General features: G+C 46.7%; 2 protein-coding genes across 9 annotated transcripts in view; one reads left to right on the top strand and one right to left on the bottom strand.

The window, feature by feature from the left end:
* The window catches only part of Gm38510 (predicted gene, 38510), a 153,815-nt gene that overhangs the window by 85,034 nt on the left and 41,048 nt on the right, over window positions 1–27,733 (top strand). Inside the window, exon 1 of one of the 3 annotated variants that reach the window (XM_011238727.2) lies at window positions 23,733–24,002. The exons of the other annotated variants lie outside the window; for them this stretch is intronic. The gene's annotated coding sequence lies outside the window, so the exon portion shown is untranslated. Of the gene's footprint in view, window positions 1–23,732; window positions 24,003–27,733 lie in introns of those variants that run through there. 3 annotated transcript variants of the gene reach the window in all.
* On the bottom strand, window positions 8,584–24,390 carry Gm7609 (predicted pseudogene 7609). Of its 6 annotated transcripts, XM_006496523.3 has the most exons (5): window positions 24,260–24,390; window positions 21,674–21,842; window positions 15,785–15,978; window positions 10,434–11,355; window positions 8,584–10,183 (listed from the first exon to the last, which is right to left on the bottom strand). In XM_006496523.3, exon 4 carries the CDS (start codon window positions 11,330–11,332, stop codon window positions 10,442–10,444), a length of 891 nt encoding a protein of 296 aa, XP_006496586.1. In that variant the 5' UTR covers window positions 11,333–11,355; window positions 15,785–15,978; window positions 21,674–21,842; window positions 24,260–24,390; the 3' UTR covers window positions 8,584–10,183; window positions 10,434–10,441. The 6 variants fall into 6 exon arrangements, with proteins under 6 accessions (XP_006496586.1, XP_006496584.1, XP_006496587.1 ...); XM_006496521.3 differs by lacking the exon at window positions 15,785–15,978; NM_001081746.1 differs by lacking the exon at window positions 8,584–10,183 and having other exon boundaries at window positions 10,210–11,355; window positions 24,260–24,371.

Genomic DNA, 27,733 nt, shown 5'->3' with positions numbered 1-27,733 from the left:
CAAGGCAGGTACCCAGATATCTGGTGTTCAAACCAGACTCCTGACAGAAGTTGTGTTCCACTCACTAGAGGTCTTAGGATCACGTGTGGAATCCTGTGTGGGCCCTTGCGGGTGTCAGGCGACTCAGCTGGCAAGGTAGCCCGGGGCTCGAGTCGAGCGGAAGGATCTTGTGCCCCAGATCAGGCCCGGGTAGCCTGCTTCCCTATGTACTGCAGTCTCAGGTTCCGCGCGATTGGATTGGGGCAGGCGCTGTGTTCAAATCACCAGAGGTCTTAGGGTCCCGTTGGGAGTCCCGTGTGGGCCCTTGCGGGTGTTGGGCAAGACTCTGCTGGCAAGACTCTGCTGGCAAGGTAGCCCGGGGCTCGAGTCTTGAGTCGAGCAGAAGGGACTTGTGCCCCAGATCAGGCCCGGGTAGCCTGCTTCCCTATGTACCACAGTCTCAGGTTCCGCGCGATTGGATTGGGGCAGGCGCTGTGGTCCACTCACCAGAGGTCTTAGGGTCCCATGGGGAGTCCCGTGTGGACCCTTGTGGGTGTTGGGCAAGACTCTGCTGGCAAGGTAGCCTGGGGCTCGAGTCGAGCAGAAGGGACTTGTGCCCCAGATCAAGCCCGGGTAGCCTGCTTCCCTATGTACCGCTGTCTCAAGTTCCGTGCGATTGGATTGGGGCAGGCGCTGTGTTCCACTCACCAGAGGTCGTAGGATCCCGTGGGGAGTCCCGTGTGTGCCCTTGCGGGTGTTGGGCAAGACTCTGCTGGCAAGGTAGCCTGGGGCTCGAGTCGAGCAGAAGGGACTTGTGCCCCAGATCAGGCCCGGGTAGCCTGCTTCCCTAAGTACTGCAGTCTCAGGTTCCGCGCGATTGGATTGGGGCAGGCGCTGTGTTCCACTCACTAGAGGTCTTAGGGTCCCGTGGGGAGTCCCGTGTGGGCCCTTGCGGGTGTTGGGCAAGACTCTGCTGACAAGGTAGCCCAGGGCTGGTGTCGAGCAGAAGGGACTTGTGCCCTGGATCAGGCCAGGGTAGCCTGCTTCCCTATGTACTGCAGTCTCAGGTTCCACGCGATTGGATTGGGGCAGGCGCTGTGTTCCACTCACCAGAGGACTTAGGGTCCCGTGGGGAGTCCCGTGTGGGCCCTTGCGGGTGTTGGGCAAGACTCTGCTGGCAAGGTAGCCTGGGGCTCGAGTCGAGCAGAAGGGACTTGTGCCCCAGATCAGGCCCGGGTAGCCAGCTTCCCTATGTACCACAGTCTCAGGTACCGCACGATTGGATTGGGGCAGGCGCTGTGTTCCACTCACCAGAGGTCTTACGGTCCCGTGGGGAATCCCGTGTGGGCCCTTGTGGGTGTTGGGCAAGACTCTGCTGGCAAGGTAGCCCGGGGCTCCAGTCTCAAGTCAAGCGGAAGGGACTTGTGCCCCAGATCAGGCCCGGGTAGCCTGCTTCCCTATGTACAGCAGTCTCAGGTTCCAAGCGATTGGATTGGGGCAGGCGCTGTGTTCCACTCACCAGAGGTCTTAGGGTCCCGTGGGGAGTCCCGTGTGGGCCCTTGCGGGTGTTGGGCAAGACTCTGCTGGCAAGGTAGCCTGGGACGCGAGTTGAGCAGAAGGGACTTGTGCCCCAGATCAGGCCCAGGTAGCCTGCTTCCCTATGTACCACAGTCTCAGGTTCCGCGCGATTGGATTGGGGCAGGCGCTGTGTTCCACTCACCAGAGGTCTTAGGGTCCCGTGGGGAGTCCCTTGTGGGCCCTTGCGGGTGTTGGGCAAGACTCTGCTGGCAAGGTAGCCCAGGGCTGGAGTTGAGCAGAAGGGACTTGTGCCCTGTATCAGGCCCGGGTAGCCTGCTTCCCTATGTACTGCAGTCTCAGGTTCCGCGCGATTGGATTGGGGCAGGTGCTGTGTTCCACTCACCAGAGGTCTTAGGGTCCCATGGGGAGTCCCTTGTGGGCCCTTGCGGGTGTTGGGCAAGACTCTGCTGGCAAGGTAGCCCGGGGCTCGAGTCGAGCGGAAGGGACTTGTGCCCCAGATCAGGCCCAGGTAGCCTGCTTCCCTATGTACTGCAGTCTCAGGTTCCGCAGGATTGGATTGGGGCAGGCGCTTTGTTTCACTCACCAGAGTTATTAGGATCCCGTGGGGAGTCCCGTGTGGGCCCTTGTGGGTGTTGGGCAAGACTCTGCTGGCAAGGTAGCCTGGGGCTCGAGTCGAGAGGAAGGGACTTGTGCCCCAGATCAGGCCCGGGTAGCCTGCTTCTCTATGTACCGCTGTCTCAAGTTCCGTGCGATTGGATTGGGGCAGGCGCTGTGTTCCACTCACCAGAGGTTCTAGGATCCCGTGGGGAGTCCCGTGTGTGCCCTTGCGGGTGTTGGGCAAGACTCTGCTGGCAAGGTAGCCTGGGGCTCGAGTCGAGCAGAAGGGACTTGTGCCCCAGATCAGGCCCGGGTAGCCTGCTTCCCTAAGTACTGCAGTCTCAGGTTCCGCGCTATTGGATTGGGGCAGGCGCTGTGTTCCACTCACCAGAGGTCTTAGGGTCCCGTGGGGAGTCCTGTGTGGGCCCTTGCGGGTGTTGGGCAAGACTCTGCTGGCAAGGTAGCCCAGGGCTGGAGTCGAGCAGAAGGGACTTGTGCCCTGGATCAGGCCAGGGTAGCCTGCTTCCCTATGTACTGCAGTCTCAGGTTCCGCGCGATTGGATTGGGGCAGGCGCTGTGTTCCACTCACCAGAGGTCTTAGGGTCCCGTGGGGAGTCCCGTGTGGGCCCTTGCGGGTGTTGGGCAAGACTCTGCTGGCAAGGTAGCCTGGGGCTCGAGTCGAGCAGACGGGACTTGTGCCCCAGATCAGGCCCGGGTAGCCTGCTTCCCTATGTACCACAGTCTCAGGTTCCGCACGATTGGATTGGGGCAGGCGCTGTGTTCCACTCACCAGAGGTCTTACGGTCCCGTGGGGAATCCCGTGTGGGCCCTTGCGGGTGTTGGGCAAGACTCTGCTGGCAAGGTAGCCCGGGGCTCCAGTCTCAAGTCAAGCGGAAGGGACTTGTGCCCCAGATCAGGCCCCGGTAGCCTGCTTCCCTATGTACAGCAGTCTCAGGTTCCGAGCGATTGGATTGGGGCAGGCGCTGCGTTCCACTCACCAGGGGTCTTAGGGTCCCGTGGGGAGTCCCGTGTGGGCCCTTGTGGGTGTTGGGCAAGACTCTGCTGGCAAGGTAGCCTGGGGCTCGAGTCGAGGGGAAGGGACTTGTGCCCCAGATCAGGCCCAGGTAGCCTGCTTCCCTATGTACCACAGTCTCAGGTTCTGCGCGATTGGATTGGGGCAGGCGCTGTGTTCCACTCACCAGAGGTCTTAGGGTCCCGTGGGGAGTCCCGTGTGGGCCCTTGGGGGTGTTGGGCAAGACTCTGCTGGCAAGGTAGCCTGGGGCTCGAGTCTCCAGAATGCCAACTTTAACAACAAAAATAAGAGGAAGCAACAATTACTTTTCCTTAATATCTCTTAATATCAATGGTCTCAACTCCCCAATAAAAAGACATAGACTAACAAACTGGCTACACAAACAAGACCCAACATTTTGCTGCTTACAGGAAACTCATCTCAGAGTAAAAGATAGACACTACCTCAGAATGAAAGGCTGGAAAACAAATTTTCAAGCAAATGGTATGAAGAAACAAGCTGGAGTAGCCATCCTAATATATGATAAGATTGACTTCCAACCCAAAGTCATCAAAAAAGACAAGGAGGGGCACTTCATACTCATCAAAGGTAAAATTCTCCAAGAGGAACTCTCAATTCTGAATATCTATGCTCCAAATACAAGGGCAGCCACATTCATTAAAGAAACTTTAGTAAAGCTCAAAGCACACATTGCACCTCACACAATAATAGTGAGAGACTTCAACACACCACTTTCACCAATGGACAGATCATAGAAACAGAAACTAAACAGGGACACAGTGAAACTAACAGAAGTGATGAAACAAATGGACTTAACAGATATCTACAGAACATTTTATCCTAAAACAAAAGGATATACCTTCTTCTCAGCACCTCAACAAACCAATATCCAACATCAAATGGTGAGAAGCTGGAAGCAATCCCACTAAAATCAGGGACTAGACAAGGCTATCCACTCTCGCCCTACCTATTCAACATTGTACTTGAAGTCCTAGCCAGAGCAATTAGACAACAAAAGGAGATCAAGGGGATACAAATTGGAAAGGAAGAAGTCAAAATATCACTTTTTGCAGATGATATGATAGTATATATAAGTGACCCTAAAAATGCCACCAGAGAACTTCTAAGCCTGATAAACAGCTTCAATAAAGTAGCTGGATATAAAATTAACTCAAACAAGTCAATGGCCTTTCTGTACACAAAGGATAAACAGGCTGAGAAAGAAATTAGGGAAACAATACCCTTCTCAATAGTCACAAATAATATAAAATACCTTGGCGTGACTCTAACTAAGGAAGTGAAAGATCTGTATGATAGGAACTTCAAGTCTCTAAAGAAAGAAATTAAAGAGGATCTCAGAAGATGGAAAGATCTCCCATGCTCATGGATTGGCAGAATCAACATTGTAAAAATGGCCATCTTGCCAAAAGCAATCTACAGATTCAATGCAATCCCCATCAAAATTCCAACTCAATTCTTCAGCGAATTAGAAAGGGCAATCGGCAGATTCATCTGGAATAACAAAAAAACGAGGATAGCAAAAACTCTTCTCAAGGATAAAAGAACCTCTGGTGGAATCACTATGCCGGACCTAAAACTGTACTACAGAGCAATTGTGATAAATACTGCATGGTACTGGTATAGTGACAGACAAGTAGACCAATGGAACAGAATTGAAGACCCAGAGATGAATCCACACACCTATGGTCACTTGATCTTTGACAAGGGAGCTAAAACCATCCAGTGGAAAAAAGACAGCATTTTCAACAAATGGTGCTGGCACAACTGGCGGTTATCATGTAGAAGAATGCGAATTGATCCATTTCTATCTCCTTGTACTAAGGTCAAATCTAAGTGGATTAAGGAACTCCACATAAAACCAGAGACACTGAAACTTATAGAGGAGAAAGTAGGGAAAAGCCTCAAAAATATGGGTACAGGGGGAAAATTCCTGAATAGAACAGCAATGGCTTGTGCTGTAAGATCAAGAATCGATAAATGGGACCTCATAAAATTGCAAAGCTTCTGCAAAGCAAAAGACACTGTCAATAAGACAAAAAGGCCACCAACAGATTGGGAAAGGATCTTTACCTATCCCAAATCGAATAGGGGACTAATATCCAATATATATAAAGAACTCAAGAAGGTGGACTCCAGAAAATCAAATAACCCCATTAAAAAATGGGGCTCAGAGCTGAACAAAGAATTCTCACCTGAGGAATACCAAATGGCAGAGAAGCACCTGAAAAAATGTTCAACATCCTTAATCATCAGGGAAATGCAAATCAAAACAACACTGAGATTCCACTTCACTCCAGTCAGAATGGCTAAGATCAAAAGCTCAGGTGACAGCAGATGCTGGTGAGGATGTGGAGAAAGGGGAACACTCCTCCATTGTTGGTGGGATTGCAAGCTTGTACAACCACTCTGGAAATCAGTCTGGCGGTTCCTCAGAAAATTGGACATAGTATTACCGGAGGATCCCGCAATACCTCTCCTGGGCATATATCCAGAAGATGTCCCAACCGGTAAGAAGAACACATGCTCCACTATGTTCATAGCAGCCTTGTTTATAATAGCCAGAAGCTGGAAAGATCCCAGATGCCCCTCAACAGAGGAATGGATACAGAAAATGTGGTACATTTACACAATGGAATACTACTCAGCTATTAAAAAAATGAATTTATGAAATTCCTAGGCAAATGGATGGACCTGGAGGGTATCATCCTGAGTGAAGTAACCCAATCACAAAGGAACTCGCACAATATGTACTCACTGATAAGTGGATATTAGCCCAGAAACTTAGGATACCGAAGATATAAGATACAACTTGCCAAACGCATGAAATTCAAGAAGAACGAAGACCAAAGTGTGGACACTTTACCCTTTCTTAGAAATGGGAACAAAACACCCATAGATGGAGTTACAGAGACAAAATTTGGAGCTGTGACGAAAGGATGGACCATCTAGTGATTGCCATATGCAGGGATCCATCCCATAATCAGCTTCCAAATGCTGGCACAATGGCATACACTAGCAAGATTTTGCTGAAAAGACCCAGATATAGCTCTCTCTTGTGAGACTATGCCGGGGCCAGCAAACACAGAAGTGGATGATCACAGTCAGCTATTGGATGGGTCACACGGCCCCCAATGGAGGAGCTAGAGAAATTACCCAAGGAGCTAAAGGGAACTGCAACCCTATAGGTGGAACAACAATATGAACTAACGAGTACCCGGGAGCTCTTGTCTTTAGCTGCATATGTATCAAAAGATGGCCTAGTTGGCCATCACTGCAAAGAGAGGCCCATTGGACTTGCAAACTTTATATGCCCCAGTACAGGGGAACACCAGGGCCAAAAAGGGGGATTGGGTGGGTAGGGGATTGGGGGGTGGGTATGGGGGACCTTTGGGATAGCATTGAAAATGTAAACGAGGAAAATGCCTAATTAAAAAAAAAATGACCACAAAAAAAAAAGAACTCTGGGAGAGAACCAGGGAGGACTCACCAGGGAGACACAAGAAGAAACAGGCTGAGACTAAGAAAGAGGGGTAACGGGGGCTGGTGAGATGGCTCAGTGGGTAAGAGCACCCAACTGCTCTTCCGAAGGTTCAGAGTTCAAATCCCAGCAACCACATGGTGGCTCACAACCATCCGTAACAAGATCTGACGCCCTCTTCTGGTGTGTCTGAAGACAGCTACAGTGTACTTACATATAATAATAAATAAATCTTTAAAAAAAAAAGAAAGAGGGGTAACTAACAAACTATGTGGCAGAACTTAGAATAGAATAAATAAGTTATGAGCCACCTGGGAACAAGCCTAACTATAAGGCCTAGGCATTCATAATAAATATAAGTCTCCATGTCATTATTTGGGAGTTGATGGTTGCAAAGAAAATCCATAAACAATTTTTAATTATGTTTAAAATAATTATAAGTGTGTGTAAATGGATATGTGCACCTGTGAGTGTATGGTGTCCAGGGGATGGCATTGGGTCCTCTAGAGCTGCCTAATGTGAATGTTGGGAGTTGAACCCTTGGTTCCTCTGCAAGAGTGATTTGTATGTACTCTTAAACTGCTGAGCCATTTCTCCAGCCCTGAAGGATTCTTTATTCTCTAGGTGTTTACTATATCAATGCAAAGAGCCTGGCTTTGTGGTGCAAGAGTTTGCAGAAAGACGCCTCTTTCCAGTCTGTGGTTCTCTAAAGTCTACAGGACTCTGAGTTAAATACTGCTGAGTACTGCTAAGCATTGCTGAGTACTGCTAAGCATTGCTGAGTACTGCTAAGCACTGCTAAGTGCTACTAAGCACTGCTGCCTTAGGCAAAGGAAATAAGACCTAGAGCCTGCCCTTAAAGACATGATGAAGCTTTGTTTCTTAGGATTGGGGTTGCAGGAAGAGGCAAACAGTGTAAATACCTAGAGAAGAGACAAGCAACTGAGGACTGGGGCTGTAGTTCAGAATACCTGCTTAGCATGTACAAGTGCTCTATCTCTCAATCTGAGAGAAGATGGAGGAGGAAGGAGGGGAACTTGGAACCATTGAAGAGTGTAGGCAGGACACAGACACTCTAGCATCTGATAGGAAGGATGGTCCAAGGACCATAGAACATGGTCAGAGTGATGGACAAGAAAGAGGATCTCCTCCATATCCCAGTGTCCCGACCCAAAGCAAAGTGGAGAGTCAAGATCTGGCTTTCTCAAGTAATTGGTTTGGCTCTTAAAAATGAAAAAGTTGAGCTGGCAAGATAGCTCAGCAGGTATAGTATTTGCCTTAAAAGCCTGATGACCATGTAAAGAAAGCTACATAAAAGGAAGACAGAGCCAAGTCCTAAAAGTTGTCCTCTGGTCTACACACACACACACACACACACACACACACACACAAATAATTTTCTTTTTTGGTTTGGTTTGGTTTGGTTTGGTTTTGGTGTTGGTTTTTGGGGTTTTGGGGGTTTTGTTTTTTTTTTTTTTGTTTTTCTCTTTATAGCCCTGGCTGGCCTCGAACTCAGAAAACCGCCTGCCTCTGCCTCCCGAGTGCTGGGATTAAAGGCGTGCACCACCATGCCTGGCTAAACTTCTTAAATCTTACTTGATCACAGAATACACTGTAGCTATCTTCAGACACACTAGAAGAGGGCATCAGACCCCATTACAGATGGTTGTGAGGTATGATGTGGTTGCTGGGATTTGAACTCAGGACCTTTGGAAGAGCAGTCTGTGCTCTTAGCCACTGAGCCCACAAATAATTCTTGAAGTGGAAACTTCTGGTTTCTTTGGAAAGTCAGTTGTGTCAGATGGTGTTTTGCTGGGGCACACACATGAACGAGTATTTGCTTGAAGTGGACACAGGTGGAAGGATGTTTTGCTAAAGCAAGCATGTGAAAGGATGCAGGATGAATGATGTTAAGAAGGACCCAACAGACAATAGATGATGCTGGTTGGTATTGGTACGCCTTACCATTGTTTATTGGTCATTGTTTGTAGGGACTCCATAGAGATAGACACATCAAAGGTGGTGTGCCTGATGCTTTTTGCCACTTCTGCAGACTCGAGCCAATTGGCAGAATGATGGCAGTTGATACAGACGCACGTGCTGAGGCAAGACACGTGGTGAGGTAAGACCCATGGAGGACACGTGATGTTTGGAGGGAGTATAAATAGGACTCAACAGACTGTGAGGGGCGCTTGCTTGCATAGCTAGCTCTGCAAAGAAGGCTTCTTGGTCGCCAGTCTTCAATGATCATTGTTTCTTTGAGAGAGGCAAGGCAAAGAACTTCTGCTGATGTCCCTGGTAGTCCTGGTTCCTCCTGCTGATTCATGCTGATTCATCTAAGACCTGGATGTCTCTGCTAGGTCATTCCACTGCTGATTCATGTTTGCTATCTTAACACTACCGATTGATAGTTCGTGAAGTGTTTGCAAATGGATCAAGCTGCAACTGATGATTCCTGTAAATGAACTGCTGATCTCCTGATAACACAAATTGGATTTGCTCCAAAGAACAGTTTCTAAACAGGTCCACTGCCCCCATATCCTAACAACTCTTCTTTTCTCCTACCTCTGGTGGGTGGTGGGATAGAAGGAAGGTTAAAGCATTTAAGAACCCGTATTAAAAGTAAGATTTGAAAAATCTAAAACTATAAATTCTTTTTAATTTTTTAAGATAAGTGATTACTCTGTGCCAAAAAAATATGCAAAAAAAAAGTTATGAGAATTGCAAGATTTAAAGCCTCCCAGGCTCGTGTAAGTCTTCTCTCAACCCCAGTTTTTCTCATTTGTAAATCAAGAACAATTACAAAATTGTTGTGAGGATATGATGTAGTGTAAATGGCTTGCATAGTGTGGGGAATGTAATGCCTGCCATTGCTGATATCATTATATTAATCATATATCCTCGCTGTATAATTATTATATAGTAAATAAACTATGTGTAGTAAGAGTGGCCCATGGGTTGGCTCCTTCCAACCCATGTGTGAGGTAACTTCCCACACTGCCAAATAAGTAACACTAAGAACTACATTTCCCAGATGCCTTTGCTTTTAGGGTCTCATTGGACAGTTAGGTTCCACCAATTACAGGCTTCTTTATGACACACAGAAGATGGAAGGAGGCTGAAGACATTGTGTTGCTGTTTCTCCTAACAAACAAAGTTGTCAAGATGTGAGTGTCCAATGCCTATAGCTACTCAGCCCACGCAACCTCCACAGTCCATGGTTGCTGGGTCTGTCTTTCACACCAATCAATGGAGTCCCTGACTTCTGTTTCCTCTAGCCTTTCCAGTGACTTCATAATCACGTGATTCCTGTTCTTTGTGCTATGGCTACAGTAGATCAGGCCATCAGAAATGCTCATCTGGGTTTAGAGTTAAAAGCACTAGCTCGTCTTAGTGAGGTACAGCAGAGAAGTCTGCAGTGCTTTCAAAACCAAATCAAGGCAACAGTTTACACAGATCAAGTCCCCAGCCCTAGCTAGCACACCCATTAAGTCTGGAGTTATTCCAAAGAGCTGAATTTTTGTTTAAGCCAGCCCCTTCTTTTTTTTTTTTTTTTTTTTCCTTTTTTTTTTTTCCATTTTTTATTAGGTATTTCGCTCATTTACATTTGCAATGCTATACCAAAAGTCCCCCATAGCCACCCACCCCCTCTCCCCTACCCACCCACTCCCCTTTTATGGCCCTGGTGTTCCCCTGTACTGGGGCATATAAAGTTTGCGTGTCCAATGGGCCTCTCTTTCAAGTGATGGCCGACTAGGCCATCTTTTGATTCATATGCCCCAGCCCCTTCTTTTTTAAGGCAGCAGCTTCTTCCGACAGCACAGCCAAGGGTACAGTTTGCTCTGCAGATCTCTGTTGTGGAGCCCATAGACCAAATGGTTGAAACACTGTGCAAAAGCGAAGATACCAAAAAGGGCCAGATTTAGAGCAAAGAAAAACACCCCACACCGCTTTCCCAAACCTATGATTATCAGGGTAGGTATCACATGTAAGCTTATCTGCAGTAGATGAACAAGGACAGTTCTCCGGGCCTTGATGTTTGACTTGTTAAAATGGCCAGCCCACTTCCCTTCTCGGTATATCAGACAGTAACTCACAAGAATGACGGATAAAAGAAAGGCAAGGGAAAACATGCCAATGACTCTGGCAGGCATACCATTCAAAATCACAGGACAGAGTGGGGCAGACTGGAAAACAGAGGCCGGAGTAGGGCTAGTACCCTCTATGAGGAATAAGCCAACATTCTTGAGTATAACCGTGGTCCAAGTCCCAGCTAGAATCCTGTACTTAGCAGAATCCACAAAGGATGGAGAGTTCAATGGATAACAAATAGCGAGGTAAGTATTGAGAGCCATCAAGGTCAGAGTAAGGAGGATCCCTTCTCCCACACTTAGCTGCGCCCCAAATACCAGCCAACACAGCAGGAGGGGGCTGTTGGCCAGTAAGGCCCGCATTCCTTGGAAGACGACCCCCAGGCCACAGTAGGAGGAGATACAAAGCAGGTGATGGCAGAGGAGGACCAGCGGCACCTCTTTCCTCAGCTGCAGACTCTGTGACACTATTGCGATAATGACAACGGTGAGAGATGTGGTGATTGAGAAAGCCACCACGTACACAGAGGCCTTCACGGTTGCCTCTAGTCTCAGCCAGTCAGATACGTTGCAATGCTCAGAAGACGAGTTCATGGTCTTCAGGGCTGGCTTGGCTCCTGAAAGAGAGAAAGACCAAAATGGGTGACTCTGTCTGAAGCTCCTTGTGTGCCTTCTGGCTCTGATCTGTGTTCAGGCGCTAGGGCTAGACAGTGTTCTGCAAGGGATGATGACTTTACATAGCATCATGCAGGTCTTTCTTTAATTAGGGAAGGGGCATCTAGGTAAGTCACAAAAAGGAAGGCTGGAAGATGTATCAGCCTGAGCAATCAAATGGCTCAAGTTTGGGCCAAGATCTAACACAGAGAGCTAATGGCCGTGTGTCCTTTTCCATCAGGAACATAGTCAAATGACTTTGTGTTAGGCATGTGTTAAGATAGGACATACAAAGTTCCAAGGTAGCAGTTAAGGTCAGGGCTGGGGAAGGTAAGCAACTTATTAGGCCAGGGCCATCACTCATCTGTGGGTCCCTAAGACATGAGGAGGCTAACTGTGGTGGACTGCAGTAACAGGTGACACTTCCTGGGTAATTTCTAGGAAGCAAACTATCCTCATAGTATTTCTCTCAGTTCCCTGGTAGGTATTTCATGTCTCATAACGTGGTTTTACTATGCATCTTTTCCAGATGAGAAAACGAGGCTTAGGAACGCTACAGGCTTGAGAGTCCTTCAGAGGCCCATGTGCTCTCAGCTTAATACCCAGGATCGCCCTACTGGGAGATGGTGAAACCTGTGAGATAGAGGCCTGGGGCTGCAGGTGGACATCGGTTAACAGAGTGCTCACCTAGCACATACAAAGTCCTAGGTTTGATCCCAGCATGGCACACGCACCGGGGCTCACCATAGCTGGGGATACCCCATTCTCTGTATTTGATCCTACTTGCCACCCTTCATTTTACCTAGAATCCCAGACAGTCCCCCAAATTACCTCCATCCCTACTCAGCAGACCTCTCTGTCCCTGCCTGGGGTATCCCATGATGGGCACACACCTGCTCCATTCCCTGTGAGCCAAGCAGTCAGTCATGATCAGGGCTCTAGTCAAGTGTGTTCCAAGATTCCAAGCCCAGTCACTGTACACTCCATAGAATGAAATTCTAAAGAGCGGTTCTTCCACGCCCTGCCCAAATGAAGGCAGTTGCAGCTGCTGTCAGGACTGAGCTGCCCATCTCCCCACCCCTAATCCAAAATAGCTTCTGGGAAATTGTTGGTGAGACCAAGTGGTGGCAGGTTTCTTCACTTGTCTGATACGTTTAGCGCATGAATCAACACGACGAACTGTTTTGTCATTGTTCCCAACCGGCCTTTACTGAGCACAGACACAAACAATGCCTAATCCTGCACAGTGCAGGGGACAGATGGTAAAACAGTCACCGGGCCAACAGAAACTTATTGTTCAATGGCTGATGCAGATTTCAGTTTAATCAAATAATGAGGCACCAAAGACACCGTGCGTAGCTTTATTTATTTACTCAATCAGAAAGATAATCAGGTGCAGCGTGGGAAATCAAAGCAAGCTGCCCTGATTGGCTGCAGTCAGAGAACACTTCTGGACTTGAAGGGGGGCTTGAATCGAGCCTCTCAAGATGTCGCCAGTGACGCAGGGTAGGAGGGTGGGCAAACCAGGGAAAACAATGCGGTTCCAAGCAACATGGGAACATGGGAACGGCTGTGTGGACCCCACCGCCCGAGCAACTACTTAGCACACTTCAGGCGATTGGAGTTCGAAATCTGCAGCAGAAAGGAAGGCTTTATTGCTCTTCCTATGAGGGGGGGGGGGGAGATGGGGGACCCCGCCTTGATTTGCATACCTTCTCCGAGGTACATTTGCATATCAAGAGATCTGGCAACCAGGCCCATATAAATAATCAGCTTCATCTTTTAACCTACTTAGAGCAGGTCTTAGGGCTTTGTCCTTTTTCTGAAATTTTAAAATAAGGAACACCTGCTGTCTTCCAGCCCAAAGCTTCAGTTTTGAAATAAGCCTTTGGAGCTAAAAGATGAACGAATTCTTATAGCTACAAATTCCCTGACTAAATCAGAACCAGTCACTCTTCTGCAAAAAAACCCACTGAACATCTGGCCACAGATGTCTGTCTGTCCAGACTATAATAAAGAACTGAAAGGGGGGCTGGTGAGATGGTTCAGTGGGTAAGAGCACTGACTGCTCTTCTGAAGGTCCTGAGTTCAAACCCCAGCAAGCACATGGTGGCTCACAACCACCTGTAATGAGATCTGGTGCCCTCTTCTGAAGACAGCTACAGTGTACTTACATATAGTAATAAATAAATCTTTGGGCTGAACCGGAGCAAGTGGGGCCAACTGGAGTGAGCAGAGGACCTAAATTCAATTCCCAACAACCACATGAAGGTCCACAACCATATGAACAGCTACAGTGTACTCATATACATAAAATAAATAAATAAATCTTTTTTAAAAAAGAAGAAGAACTGAAAGACTGAGTGTGTAGTTCAGTTAGTAGAGCTGAGTCTGCCGGGTAGGCACAAAATCCTGGGCTCCATCCCTGTGCTATATAAAACCCATTTGACATGTAATTGTAACCCCAGCAACTAGGAGATAAGAGGCAGGAAGTTCTTATGTTCAAGGTTGTCCTCAGCTATACAGTAAGTTGGAAGCCAACCTGGGTTACATAAAATTCTGCCTCAAAAAAAAAAAAAAAAAAAAAAGAAAGAAAAAGAAAAGAAAACAAGTAAATACAGCTGCAAATGGCCCCTATGTCAACAGCATACGGCAGAGATGCCTGAGCCCCTGTGTTTATTGCACCATGACTTGAAGCAGCTAAGTTAAGACATTGGATGGAGAGGAGTATGGATTCCCTCTAAGGAGCATCCTAGGGATGTGACTCAGAGCACCTGTCCTGGGACAGAGCAACCAGCACCCTCAACCTTAGGTGCCCATCACCTAAGGAATGGATAAAGAGAGAGATGCATAGATGACACAGGTCCTTCCTTCACAGACAGCAGCCACTGCCTTCTTCTTCTCATAGGCCCTGGACATTGAGCTGAGAGGAGTCCCCAATTCTCTGACCTCTGAGCAGACAGCTAGTCCCCACCTCAGCCATGCATGACAGTGCACACCTGTAACTCAAGCCATGCATGACAGCACACCTGCAACCTCAGCCATGTATGACAGTGCACACCTGTAACTCAAGCCATGCATGACAGCGCACACCTGTAGCTTCAGCCCTGGGAGGTAGGGGAAGGGAAGAGTGGCCAGATGCAGGTGAGTTCTAGGCTAGCTTGATTTTCACCTTGAGAGTTCCAGGCCAGCATGGGCTACATAGTGAGGTTCTATCTCAAAGCAAAAAGAAAATTAATTAATTAATTGCAATTTCCACAACTATACAGTCTTCCAGGGAAGGGGTTGGAGAGAAGAGGGAAAGCATCAATGTAGTGGGTGCCTCTCAACTCAAGTGCTTGGAAACCTCAGTAGAGGGACCTAATCTTCTAAGAGAGTCAGAAGAGAATTCCTGCTGGGAAGGCAGCACGAGCATGGGTGGTACAGTGCTTGCCTACCGTGTGCAAAACTGTGGGGTCAATAACTGGCAGCATATAAAAACAGACAGGGTAGGACAAGTCTGTAATCTCAGCAGGCTGATGATTGGGGGTTCAAGGTCATCCTCAGCTGCACGATAAGTTCAAGGCCAACCTGGGCTACCTGAACCCCTGTCTCAAATAAATAAAATGAAACAACAAAAAAAGGGATGTAGGATGGCTCAGTAGGTGGAGGAACTGGCTGCCATGCCTGACAGCCAGGCCCACTTGGTAAAAGGAAAGGACTGATTCGCAAACACTATAGCACAGATAGATAAATATAAGAATTACTTTCTTAAAAATTTTAAAGAAATCCCAAGAATGTGACCCTAGGAAACTATAAGGATTTATTTATCCAGCTAGCTAGCCTTCTGTTTATCAAGTATATGAATACTTTTGACTATTTTTTTTTATTTTGATTTGACTTGGTTCAGTTTGTCAAGACAGGGTTTCTCTGTGTAGCCCTGGCTGTCCTGGACCTCACGTGGTAGACCAGGCTGGCCTCGAACTCAGAGACCTGCATGTCTCTGCCCCTGCCAAGTGCTGGGATTAAAAATGTATACTACCAGTGCCCGGCACTTTTGACTATTTTGGATGCTACAAATACAATATCTAACGAGGCTGGCAAGGTCTTTGCTCTGGTGGGATTTCCACTTGGGGGTGGTGGATACGTTAACAGGAAACATAAAATGATCCTTTGTCTTTTGCCTTATTTCCTCCCCAACATGGATTTCCCCCTGACACCAGTGTGCCTTAACTGTTCAGCTCAGAGTATTCCAATCCTTTTGGTAAGTATGACTTTCAAAATGACAGTAAAATGTCAGTTCATCTCAGCGAGATGACTGCAAAAGGGTCTGGTCAGCTCTGAACATCTTAGAGCTGAGACTCAGAAATCAGACTAAGACATCCAGCACAGGTCAGACAGGAGACACCTTACCTTGCCAACAGAGATCCTTTCTGATCCAACCACCAGTGAGTGAGTGTGTTTTCTAGGAAGAGGTATTGGAAATGGTAGCAAGTCCTAGGAAGAGCCCCTGATGGCCAGTGCCTCACAGCTGGAACCAAGTTCCCTGAGCCATCAAACTCAGGAGCTACTTCCACGGGTCTGCAGCCAGTGTCACACAGAGGCATCTGAGAAAGCAAAGAACACTCAGCACCTTCTGCCCAAAGAAGTGGAGGACCAAGCCGCTCCTTCACTTCTGCATTCGTGTCCCTCTGATGATGCGCATGGCCTCAGTCTCCTTTCCAGGCTCCCGACACACTCTGTGGTCTATAAAGAGGACTAAGACAGGTATCTCTGGAGAAAGCAGAAATGACTTCCTCCTCACTAGTACAGGGGAAATATAACAGAGATGATGTAACAGGGGCACAAGGGAGGCAGTTCTGAGCTTCTGTAAAGCTTGGCCAGTACTTCCCGTTTGCCACCACCTCCACCATGTTTGAAACCCACAAGCATTTGTTACCAGCTTTCACTCAGAGCCATAGCCTTTCTCTTTGAAGTTGTTCAAGTAACAGGCTGTTGTCCAAAAAGAAAATGTAAAATACAGATGATAAGTATTTTTTAAGGAAAAGAATTTCTGGCTGGGCGGTGGTGGCGTACGCCTTTAATCAAGGCACTTGGGGGGCAGAGGCAGGTGGATTTCTGAGTTTGAGGCCAGCCTGGTCTACAAAGTGAGTTCCAGGACAGCCAGGGCTACACAGAGAAACCCTGTCTCGAAAAATAAATAAATAAATAAATAAAAGGATTTCCCCTTAGAGTCCCCATTTGTCAATGAGCACTGAGGACAAGTGAGATAACATCCTGTGGTACTTGCACTCACTCTCTCTCTCTCTCTCTCTCTCTCTCTCTCTCTCTCTCTCTCTCTCTCTCTCAAATAAGCAAGTAAGAGTCTCAGCATCCTTTGCATCCTACCCCATCAGGAATCTTGCTATAATTTTCCCATCCCCATCTCCAGTAAAGGATACAGTAAAGAAATGTTGTTTGTTTGGGGGACCAGAATGCACTAGACCTAAGCCAATCTATAAATGATGTTAAAACACACATGATTAACCAGCTACAGTCATGTATATCGATAATCCTAGGAGGCTGAACAAGAATGTAAGGAATCATGGAACTGGCCTGGTCTAGTCGGCTTGAGGTACAAGTGTCATAAGTTGTTCAGGTTGAAGTCTGTACCTCCTGGGGCACTGTGTGGCTTTCAGTTCCTGAAACAGGGGCATTTCCTCAAACAGTGATGTATTCAGGCCACCTCGGTTTCTCTATTGTGCTGGTTTGATCAGGTGGTATGACTAATAGGTTTGAATGCTTGGCCCATAGGAAGTGACATTACTAGGAGGTGTGGCCTGGTTGGAGTATGTGTGGCCTCGTTGGAGGAAGTATGTCACTGTTGGGGGGTGGTCTTTGAGGTCTCCCATACTCTAGCTATGCCCAGTGTGGCACAAAGACTCTCCTGCAGATTAAGATATAGAACTCTCAGCTCTATCTCCAGCACCATGTCTGCCTGGACATTGCTGCTTCCTGACATGATGAAAATGGACTGAGCCTCTGAAACTGTGAGCCAGCCCCCAATGACTTGCCATAGTCATGGTGTCTCTTCACAGCCACACAACCCAAACTAAGATATTTGTGTTCCTTAGAAGTCAATGAAGCATATAGACCAATTGGCAGGACAATTGGTCTCAGACACTAATCTCTTGTGCCCTGTATAGTTTGAAAATGTTATTGTTTCTTAGCAACTACCTTTGTATTCTGCCTCTCAGCTGCCATTATATTTTGTTTCTGATAACAGTATAAAGAGTCTGATTACTTGTAATTATCTTGTCACAGCCTCGGTCTTGCTGTGACTCCCCCAACCTGTGCCTAGTCAAGATTCATTTCTCACTGGCCATATCAGGCAACCTTGGCCTGGTAAGTAAGCACTGGTGCTCATACAAGAGGATCTTAAATTCAAGGTCAGCCTGATCTAAGCTGTACGGTGTGATTCTGACTCAAATAAGAAAGAGGAAGAGCCGGTGGCGGTGGCACAGGCCTTTAATCCCAGTACCCGGGAGGCAAAAGCCAGCCTGGTGGTCTACAGAGAGGAGAGAGAGAGAGAGAAAGAGAGAGAGAGAGAGAGAGAGAGAGAGAGAGAGAGAGAGAGAGAGAGAGAGAGAGTGTGTGTTCCAGGACAGTCAGGATTACACAAAGAAAATCCTGTCTCAACACACACACACACACATACACAAGGAAAAAGAAAGAAGGAAGGAGAGGCTGGAGAGGGGAGGGACCTGACTCTAAAGTAGAGAATTAGCTTTCATAATGACTGTGTTTGATCCCAAGTTCAGTAAAACAAGCAAGCACATGATCAAGGTGGTCCAATCAGAGGACTTGCTGGATGAGGACAGCCATCCCTCTAGGTCTGGAAAAGACTGTCCTCAACACTATTGGTCAGCATCTTGCCACCACTGAGGAACTAGCTTTAGGCAGTGAGGGAGAGAGGAAGAGAGGAAGAGAGGGAGGGAGAGAGACAGAGAGAGAGAGAGAGAGAGAGAGGTTGAGAGAGAGAGAGAAGATGGAATTAAGACCTTAAGAAACATTCTTAAGGGGGCTGGAGAGATGTCTCCATTGATAAGAACACTGGCTGCTGTTCTAGAGGATTCAGGTTTGATTTCCAACGCCCACATGACAGCACGTCTGTTATTCTAGTTCCAGGGCATTCAGCCCCGTCTTCTCCAGTACTGCACATTCAAGAAGCACATACATATATGCAGACAAAACACTCATACACATAAAATAAAAATAAATAAATCTAAAACAAGGGGAAGGGGGTATTTTCTCCAGCTAGTCACAGTGGCACATATCTGAGCATCTCAAGAAGCTGAAGCAGCAGAATCATCCGCTCGAAGCAAGTGTAAGCCAATAAGAAGACTCTGTCTCAGAAGAAACTGAAACGAAGAGAGACAAAAACAACTTCTGGGGCTGAAGAGATGGCTCAGCAATTAAAAGCCCATTCTGCTCACTCAGAGGCCCTCTGTGAGCTGTCTCCAGATGGTTAGCAAGCACAGCTAACATTTGGCACGCACACACACACATGCAAGCCTGTATACACACATGTGAACCTTCACACATACTGGGCGGGCAAACGTTATGTTTTAAGTTTACATTACTGTGGTTAAAAGATCTATAAAACAGAAATGCCTCTAACCTGTTAGCCCCACTTGCCCGGGGACAGATAACTCCCTGGAATGCTGGGAGCCATTGTTCGTGTGAGGTAACAAGCCGCATGTTTTCACTTCTGTAAACAAGGTTGGTTGCACAAACTGCACAGGCTGTGCTTGATCACACATAGGCAGGAAATATGTCGGAACATATGCCTGCCCCCTACTGGATGAAGGCAGAAAGTATGGACCCTTGTGGGCTGTGCCTTTATAAGCACCTAACTAATGTAATTCTTGGCCATTCTGTGGGAATCCTGAGTATGGACCTGGCCACTATCCTTCTTCCTAGTCAATATTTAATAATGCTTGCATCGAATTTGGCTAAAAAATGGTGGTAGTCATTTTAGTCTCATTCTGTGGGATTAACAGTATAAGCTATGGCACAAAGAGACTACCAAACTATAATGCTTATGTGGGGGTGGGGATCAAACTGCCAAAGTCTCCTCAGGGGAGGTGGTGGGTGGGAGTAGGCAGAAAGAAGAGCAAATGAGAGAAAAGCAAGCAGATTTTACATGGCTGTCAGGAGGGTGGGGATCTGAGTGGATGCAGGCTGTCCAGACTGACTGAGAACTCGGTGCCCTGATCTAAGGTAGCTGAGCTTTGAGGGAAGGAGGATTAGGGATGCTTCCTGGCAAACAGAAACCCACTTTAGGAAACTTGCTTTTCTGATAAACAGAAACCAGCCTTTAGGATTATGTACCAATCAAAATCCTTCTGTTTACCTGGCTGAAGTCTTTCTATTTCCCACCAACACTGCCGTGTGGGGCTGGGAGAAGAGCTTTGGAACTAACAGTGTAATTTGCTGATACAAATCAGATTCCATGGGGGTTTTGTGGGGTACGTATGTTGAGGGGTTAAGATAGAAAAAGAACAATAAGTTGGGTAAGTAGGGAGGCCAGGAAGGAGTTGGGAAATGGGAAAGAATATGATCAAAATAGTATGAAAACATCTTTAAAAAGAAAGAAAGCAGGGAGGGAGGGAGGGAGGGAGGAGAAAGGAGATAGAAGATAGGGTGATCGGCAGGTAAAGGCACTGGCTGCCAAGCCTGAAGACCTGAGTGGCACATGATAGGAGAGAACCAAGTGTTGGAAGTTATCCTCTGACCTCCACATGGATACAGTGACACATGTGTGAACATGAGTTTGGCATACATGCACATACACACACACATCAGCAAATAATGCAATCTTATAAAGAAAAGAAGATAAAGAGGAAGGAAGGGAGGGAGGGAGGGAGGGAGGGAGGGAGGGAGGGAGGGAGGGAGGGAGGGAAGAGAGAGGGGTTGGGAAGCAGGGACTGAGCTCCAGAGCTCTTGGAAACTAAACCCCTCCAGCCTCATTGGCTAGAATGAGCACAGCCTTTTTCTGAGCCAGCCATGGCAGGAGATAAAGGAGCTAGCACATTTGACTTAAACCAAAGTGTCAACTATGAGGGGGAAGAAAAAAAAACCCTAGGAACTAAGCCAAACAATTGTGTGGGTTTAGTCTTCTACACTGACTTCACAACTATTACCAGGTTTATAATTATTGATCTACTGATTGCTTTCAAACCAACTACTGAAAGACTGTGAAAAGCCCTGGTAAGCATAGATAGATAGATAGATAGATAGATAGATAGATAGATAGATAGATAGATAGATAGATAGATAGATAGATGGATAGAAAGAGAGAGAGAGAAAGAGAGAGAGATGTATATATACACGTATATATAACCCTGATAACTTTGCCTTCACTATGTATGTGACGAAGAGAGTTGATCTATTTTTAGACTTTAAATAAAGAAGTCCAAGATCATTTTTTTTAAAAATTGGAAGCAAGAAATGCTAGGCTCCTGCACAACTGCAGATCAAACATCAGGAGCTTGCTGCTCACTTTGTCTTGGTGGCAATGAATCAACCTTCAGAAAGGCTGTTGGTCAGCCAGGCAGTCACAGGAAGCTGAGACAGGAGTGGCACGAATTTAAGGCTAGGCTCAGCTATATAGTAACAAGCTAAGTTGGGTTACAGAGTAAGATTCTGTCAATAATAATTATTATTATAATCATAAATGACATGAAGTTCAAGATGAAAAACTGGAATAATGAGAAGTGTGTTTTGAGTTTTAAGTGGATCACCTGAGCATGTGGCTTACGCCTTTAGTCCCAGCACTCAGAAGGCAGAGGCAGGCAGATCTGGAGCTGGAGGCTAGCCTGGTCTATACAATGAGTTCCAGGATAGCCAAAGTCGCATAGAGAAACCCTGTCTCAAAAAAGGGGGGAGGGGGAGTCAGAAGACATCCCTCACCTCCCTAGCTGGGGAGACAAGAGCACTCTCACCATGTAAGAATGCCCACTGAGAGACACAACAGTGCTACCCTACTGACAATCAGCACTTCTAATCCTACCCTCTTCTACATAGCCTGATGATGGTATGCCTCCTATTGTCCTGAGAGCCTAAATGCCCAGTGGCAGAGCTCTGGAGTGTGTCAGCCATTAGTCATAAGTTTTCATATGATTCATGACACAGTAGTCTTGTTAACTGTTATATCCTCAATTGCTCTGCATGATATATGGCACATGATAAAAGCTTAATATACATTTGTTGACAACAAAAAGGACTGTGCTCTCAAGGAGCGATATAAAACCCAATTACCACATTCAAAGCTTCTACGAATGAGATTCAAATCGGGGTACTTCTCCATGTTGACCTCATTGAACAATTCGCACAGTACCGTCATGTCAAATTTCTTCTCCAGTTCCTCCAGGGCTCTGTAGATCACTTTGTCCACAGGGACCAGCGATCTACAGGAATCTAGCAAATCCTTAAATAAAAATATTGAATAGAGAAAATTTCAGTGCAGGCTTCCATGTCACAGAAGAGTCCTAGAAAAATAATTATAGTTAGGGTACCTCAATCCCCTCCAAACATATCTTCTAAGGGAAAGCTTTATATTTGCATGACTACTTCATGAAACAAGTAATTACTGTCTCTTTGAAAGTAATCACTGGTGACTTTGGGATACCATACTCATTTATATTACATGTAAGAAGGGCCAACTTTGAAAGGGAAATATGGGCTAAAGGTCAACTATGGGGCTATCTCTCAGTGGGTGGAGGCACTTGCCATTAATCCTGGTAGTCTGAGTTCCATCCCTGTGACTCAGATCATCATCTGAAACTGAAGAAGAAACCAACTAGCCACATTTGGTCTCTTACTTCTCCATATGCACAGCACCTGACTCATACAAATATGCCCACACAATACAAAGATACACACACAGCTCATAAGTAGATAAACAATATATTTAATTGTTTTAGATGTGTAGAGGGGCTGAAGAGATGGCTCGGTGGGGTGAGAGTGCTTGCTACTCTGGCAGAGGACCCAAGTTCAGTTCCCAGCACCAACGCAAGAGCTCACGAACATCTGTAACTCCAGTTCCATGTGATGATTCAGTGTTCCTTTCTGGCCTCCATGGGCACCAGACACATAAGTGCTATGCACACAGAGATGCAGGCAGAATAGGTGAACACAAAAGAATAAAAATAAATATGTTCTTTTTAAAGACTTATGTATTTTTTTTAATGTATGTGAGCACACTGTAGCTGTACAGGTGGCTGTGAGTCTTCATGTGGTTGTTGGGAATTGAATTTAGGACTTCTGCTCGCTACGGTTGGCCCCACTCACTCCAGTCAACCCTGCTCAGTCCCTGCTCGATCTGGCCCAAAGGTTTATTTATTATTATAAATAGGTATACTGTAGCTGTCTTCAGACGCTCCAGAAGAGGGTGTCAGATCTCATTATGGGTGATTGTGAGCCACAGTGTGGTTGCTGGGATTTGAACTCAGGACATTTGGAAGAACAGTCAGTGCTCTTACCCACACGCACGCGCCCAATAAATATTTTGTAGACAATAAGAAAGACCCAGGTATGGTATTGTACACCTTTAATCCCTGTACTTGGGAGGCAGAGGCAGATGGATCTCTATTGTAAGTCCAAGTCCAGGCAGGTTTACATAGCAAGTTTCCGGTCAGCCTGGACAACATAATAAAAAAGACCAAGAGACCATGCCTTAAAATTAAAAATAAATAATATAAGGAAGATTGAGCCCAAGGAGTGGGCTAAGTATATGGGGGCAGCTGAGGGGTCTTATCCTTTCTATATTTCCACAAGTTTGAAAGCTTATAAACCACATTTTATTATGAAATGGTCCTGGTGGTCTAGGCCTGTAACCTCAGTCACTCAGAGGCTCACAAGTTCAAGGTCAGCCTAACCTATACAATGAGTTCCACAGTGGTGTGAGTAACTTAGCAAAACCTTGAGTCAAAGTTCTAAAAAAATAAATAGAGATATATAATCAGGCATATTCAAAGCCCGAGGTTCATCTGCAGTACTGAAAAAAAAAATGTATTACTTCCTTTGTACTAACAAAAACACTGCCCAACATTATTTATGCATAGTAGCACATCTGAGTTACTGGAGCAAACAGATTTCTACTGTTTCCTGCCAGAGCTAACATCCACCTAGAACAGAAAACTAAAGGGAAATAGAAATATGTGGCTTGCCCTGATCTTTGCAAACAAGGCCCTTTCTTGTCTTTTGTCTTCCTTGGATCGAGGTCTGACAGTGAGAGCTTAAACTAGGAGTGAGCCTGGGCACAGCTTTCTTGGTGACAAGTCCTGCCAGACAGGTAGGAGAAACAGCACAGCGGGTGCCAACTGTTTACCCAGCATCGTCTGCTATTTGGACTTCTTCCCTGAGGTGACTTTCCTGCAGGAGTCCTGCTCTAATGCAGAGAGAGGCAGAGGGACTGAGACCGCTTGGGTCACAAGATAATAACAGAACCATGCCACAGGAGTCCCTGTCAGCTGTGGCCAAAGTCTCCCTCTGACAGCTGAGCAGTGGTCATAAAGACAGTTATGACTTGTGTACAATCTGGCAAGCTTGTCTCTCTCGGCAGCGGATATCAAACTCAAGTGTTCAGGTATGCTGATGTTCTCTCTCTTTCTCTCTCTGTGTCTGTCTGTCTGTCTGTCTGTCTGTCTGTCTGTCTCTCCCTCTCTCTCTCTCTCTCTCTCTCTGTCTCTTTGCCTCATCACCCCCAAATCTATCCCCTCTCATTATAGGCCAAAGCTACTTCATGTCAGGCGGTTTGGACTGACTGAACCTTGGGTCACTAATTCAAGACATAAAATCAACCGTGTTGTCAGAGGGAAAGGTTACAGAGGGAAAAAGACCCACCTGGGGCTGCCGTTGCTCCCTTCCATCTTCCACAGCTGCCTGGGGCCTGGGACAGTGAGCTCTGATCCCTTGGTGTCTGCACAGGCTTCTGTGTGTTTGCTGTGGGCCACAGCTGAGAGCAGGAAGTGAGCCCAAGCACTAAGAAACCAGAGAGGGCTCTGCCCTGATGGGGAAAAGAAAAACGAAAGTAATTCTCTAATCTCAAGGGTGCTGCTGTGAGATCCTGTCCCATCCATCATTTTTGGAATGTTGTAGCAGGGAGGAGAAAGGGGACCTAGAGGATTGCAGAAGGGTACACCAGGACAAGCTGAGCCAGTTCCTGAGAGTGCCTTCTTTATGGAAAGATGGGACAAACAAACAAAACAAAACAATTAAAACCCCTCCACAGAAACTCAAACTGTTCTCTCTTGCTCCTGTGTCTAGGAGGGGAGCAGGGATCCCCCCAGGGTTGGTTGTCATGTCCCTGGCTGAAGTGACTTGGGTAAGGAGACAGCAGGGAAGGAGGGTCAAACACTTGCAAGGTATCTCTCAGGCCAGCAGGAGACCCAGGAATCTGGCCAGGACAAGATTTCTCAGACCCAGGATTGAGGACATCCCCCAACTCCATAGACATTGGGTCAGAGCAAGACTTGGGTCTCTGAAGACTTGTCATCCCAGCCTAGAAGTCAAAGGCAGGAGGAAGCTGCAGCAGTGGCCACCAGGGCATGAGGACAAAGATGTGGTCCTCCCTTCTGAGGTGCAGATATGATAAGTAGTGATGAGCTGTCACCTCCAGTGAGTCTTTCTAGGAGGCCCCTCATGGATCATTAGGATATATATCAAGTTCTCTCTGTTCCTCCTTCTGGGAGCACTTTCTCTGAGGGACTTGGTGACCTGAGGTGAGCCTCTACCCTGACAGGTCTCCCAGCAGAGAGTCTGCTTGCCTCTTTCTCATCCTTTAGTTCACATGCACAGGGATAGGCTGGTATGAAGCTGGGGTGGGTATGACTCACAAGAGTAGTGTGAGGCCATGCCTGAGGTTAGCCTTTGGGGTCTTTTAGTGCCCCACATTTTAGCCATGTCTCCATTTCTACTTCGATCTAGAATAAGAAACTTTGGGATGATTTTACAGGACTCTAAGTAACAAGACTTTGCAGAAGCACCTCAAAGCTAATGTGTGCATGGGAATCCAATGTCTATATGTTGCTGGTTCAGTTCCTTCTTGGAGACCCAGAGGAGTGCACACAGGGAGAGCTGAACTATCACTATACTGTCCAGTGTCTGACTGGCACTCCTGAGACCTGAAGGCCCAGCTCCACAGTCAAGTGTAACTCTTGGGAGGTGAGGTGCACAGGGAACAGAACGTTGCTACACCTACTTACCCCAAAGCAGCTCTGGAAGAATGCTATTAAAGGGTCCCCCCTTCCCTGAATACCCCGCACCCCAGTTTCCAGCTATAATATTGGCAGAATTGTTCATACAGAAATCTAGAACATTCTGGCCTTGTATTACTCTACCTGGGTGAGAATAAGATGGCTATCATAACTTTGAATCAAATTGGAAGCAAGCTTTGATACTGTCAGGATGAACTCTGGCCAGGTCTATTCCTGGATGCACAAAAGAATGGCAAATTTCACAGAAGCTTAAATGAGTAGCCCCATAAGGCCACCATATTTCCCTTTGTGTCCAATCAGGGGGAATTATGCTTCCTGATATAATTCCTGCCTGCATCCAATCAGGCAAGCATACATGTTGACATGTTTCCCACATATGTACCTCCTGTCTACATGTGACCAAGCACATCCTATGTAGTTGGGGCAAACAAATCTGTGTAGGGAAGTGAAAACATGTGTCTTGTTTCACAGAGGCATTCTTGTTTCACAGATCTCTTTGACACAGTAATTAAAATTCAAAGCATAACTTTGGCTGTCATGCTTTGGAAAACCACACAACACGGCTTCAAAACAAGGTAGAATAAAGGTTTCAGGAGGGGAAACTTCAGTTTTCAGGCCATCCTGGAAGAGGTTGCATGTCAGATGAAAGACTGAAGATACTTACAGAAACATCATGGGACACATGGTTTGGAAGGCACTTGGCAAAGTAAAAGGGTTCTTAGGTTCTGAGGGCCCATTCTTGTACAAGAGTGATTGGAGTGGCAGCTACCGACCAACTCCTGCTTAGGCCAGAATTTAGGCTTTTGTTGCAGCAGAGGGGACACATGATTGTAATGGCTCAGATTGCAAGCAACCTGTTTATGAAAGGCAACGCTCAGCTTTCAGTTCAGAGGGTATTAGACAAGCCCTGGACTTTCATTTTTTGGAGATCTGCTCTTCACTCTCCAGACCCTGGTTGTTTTGTGTTTTGTTTTTTTGTTTTTTCATAACTATACTCACCACAAAGCCTCCTGCCAAAGGTTTTGTTTTGTTTTTTTCCTGCCCTAATCAGGGCGGTGTTTGCTCCCAAGTTCAAACAAAGGGAAGCAGGAAGTTAATTCTGGGCTAGCTGCCTCCCAACTTTTGACATCTCTCCAAAATCCTGTCTGAGTTCTTCCTTTTGTAGAAACCTCAGGTTGTTCAGGGTTTTTGCTTCCAAAGTCACTGCCTGAGTAACAGTTTGCAGGCAGGAGCTTCTTCACTAACAGTTAAGACAAGCTTCTTTATTTCTCACCAAATAGCAGCAAAGGAGTTCTGGTCACTCCCATAGCCAGCTTGACTCTGGAGGCACGAGAGGATCCAGACAAAGCCCCCTGAGCTTTCTACCCACTCAGAGGGTGGCATGGTCCTTACTGATCAGCACAGCCATGAAGAACGCCTTTTAAAAGAGAGACACAGCTCAAAACCACACACTCCTGTGCTTTCCTGCTCACAGGAATGAGCCAGTTCCAGCAAAGACACACCTGTGGCAAACACACGGCTGTTCTACACATTCTGCTGGAGTTAGTAGCAGCCTTATTGACAGGAATGATGTAGGCGATGTTCTAAGAAGCCTGAAAAATCCCTTTTCTTTGCTGAAGGAGGTGGGGGGATAGCATCAGATCTGGGTTTTGTTTTAGACACTTGTTGAGTAGTCTTTACTTTCTAAGGGACTCTGGTTACAGCCCTCCCTCTACCTCTGGCTTTTAATAGGATAGCTGACTTCCACCATGTGCCCTCTTTGCCCACCACTATTTTGATAGGTATAAAGCAGTATCTTTATAGGTTGCCCTGTTGTCCTGCCTTCAGTAGCATTAGGTCTCTACCTGTCTCTCTACAGAAATCACTTAGTCTGGCTGCGACAGTTGAGTGATTCTGGTTATCTGGAACCGAATCTTTCTATTCTTACTATAGAAATAGGAATTGAGAGATGGTCTCACCATTGTTCCATCCTTCAGAGAGCAGCCAGTGCTGAGCTGATCAAGGATGCTCATGACCCCAGCAGTGTTCCTGATCACCTCATTAAGTTCATGTCTCTGAGTGACCCTAAGGAACACGGTCATCTATCTCATGGGCTATTCTC

The sequence above is a fragment of the Mus musculus genome, chromosome 1, assembly GCF_000001635.26.
Source record: "Mus musculus strain C57BL/6J chromosome 1, GRCm38.p6 C57BL/6J".
In the NCBI taxonomy this organism is placed as follows: Eukaryota; Metazoa; Chordata; class Mammalia; order Rodentia; family Muridae; genus Mus; species Mus musculus.
This window is presented reverse-complemented; position numbering and strand designations above follow the sequence as displayed.

Coding starts and splice junctions, on each gene's coding strand:
- Gm7609 (XM_006496521.3), bottom strand. CDS start 21,758: ATGACGGTACTGTGCGAATTGTTCAATGAGGTCAACATGGAGAAGTAC. Junction 11,356..21,673: donor TCGTAGAAGCTTTGAATGTG/GTAATTGGGTTT, acceptor TCTCTCTTTCAG/GAGCCAAGCCAGCCCTGAAG.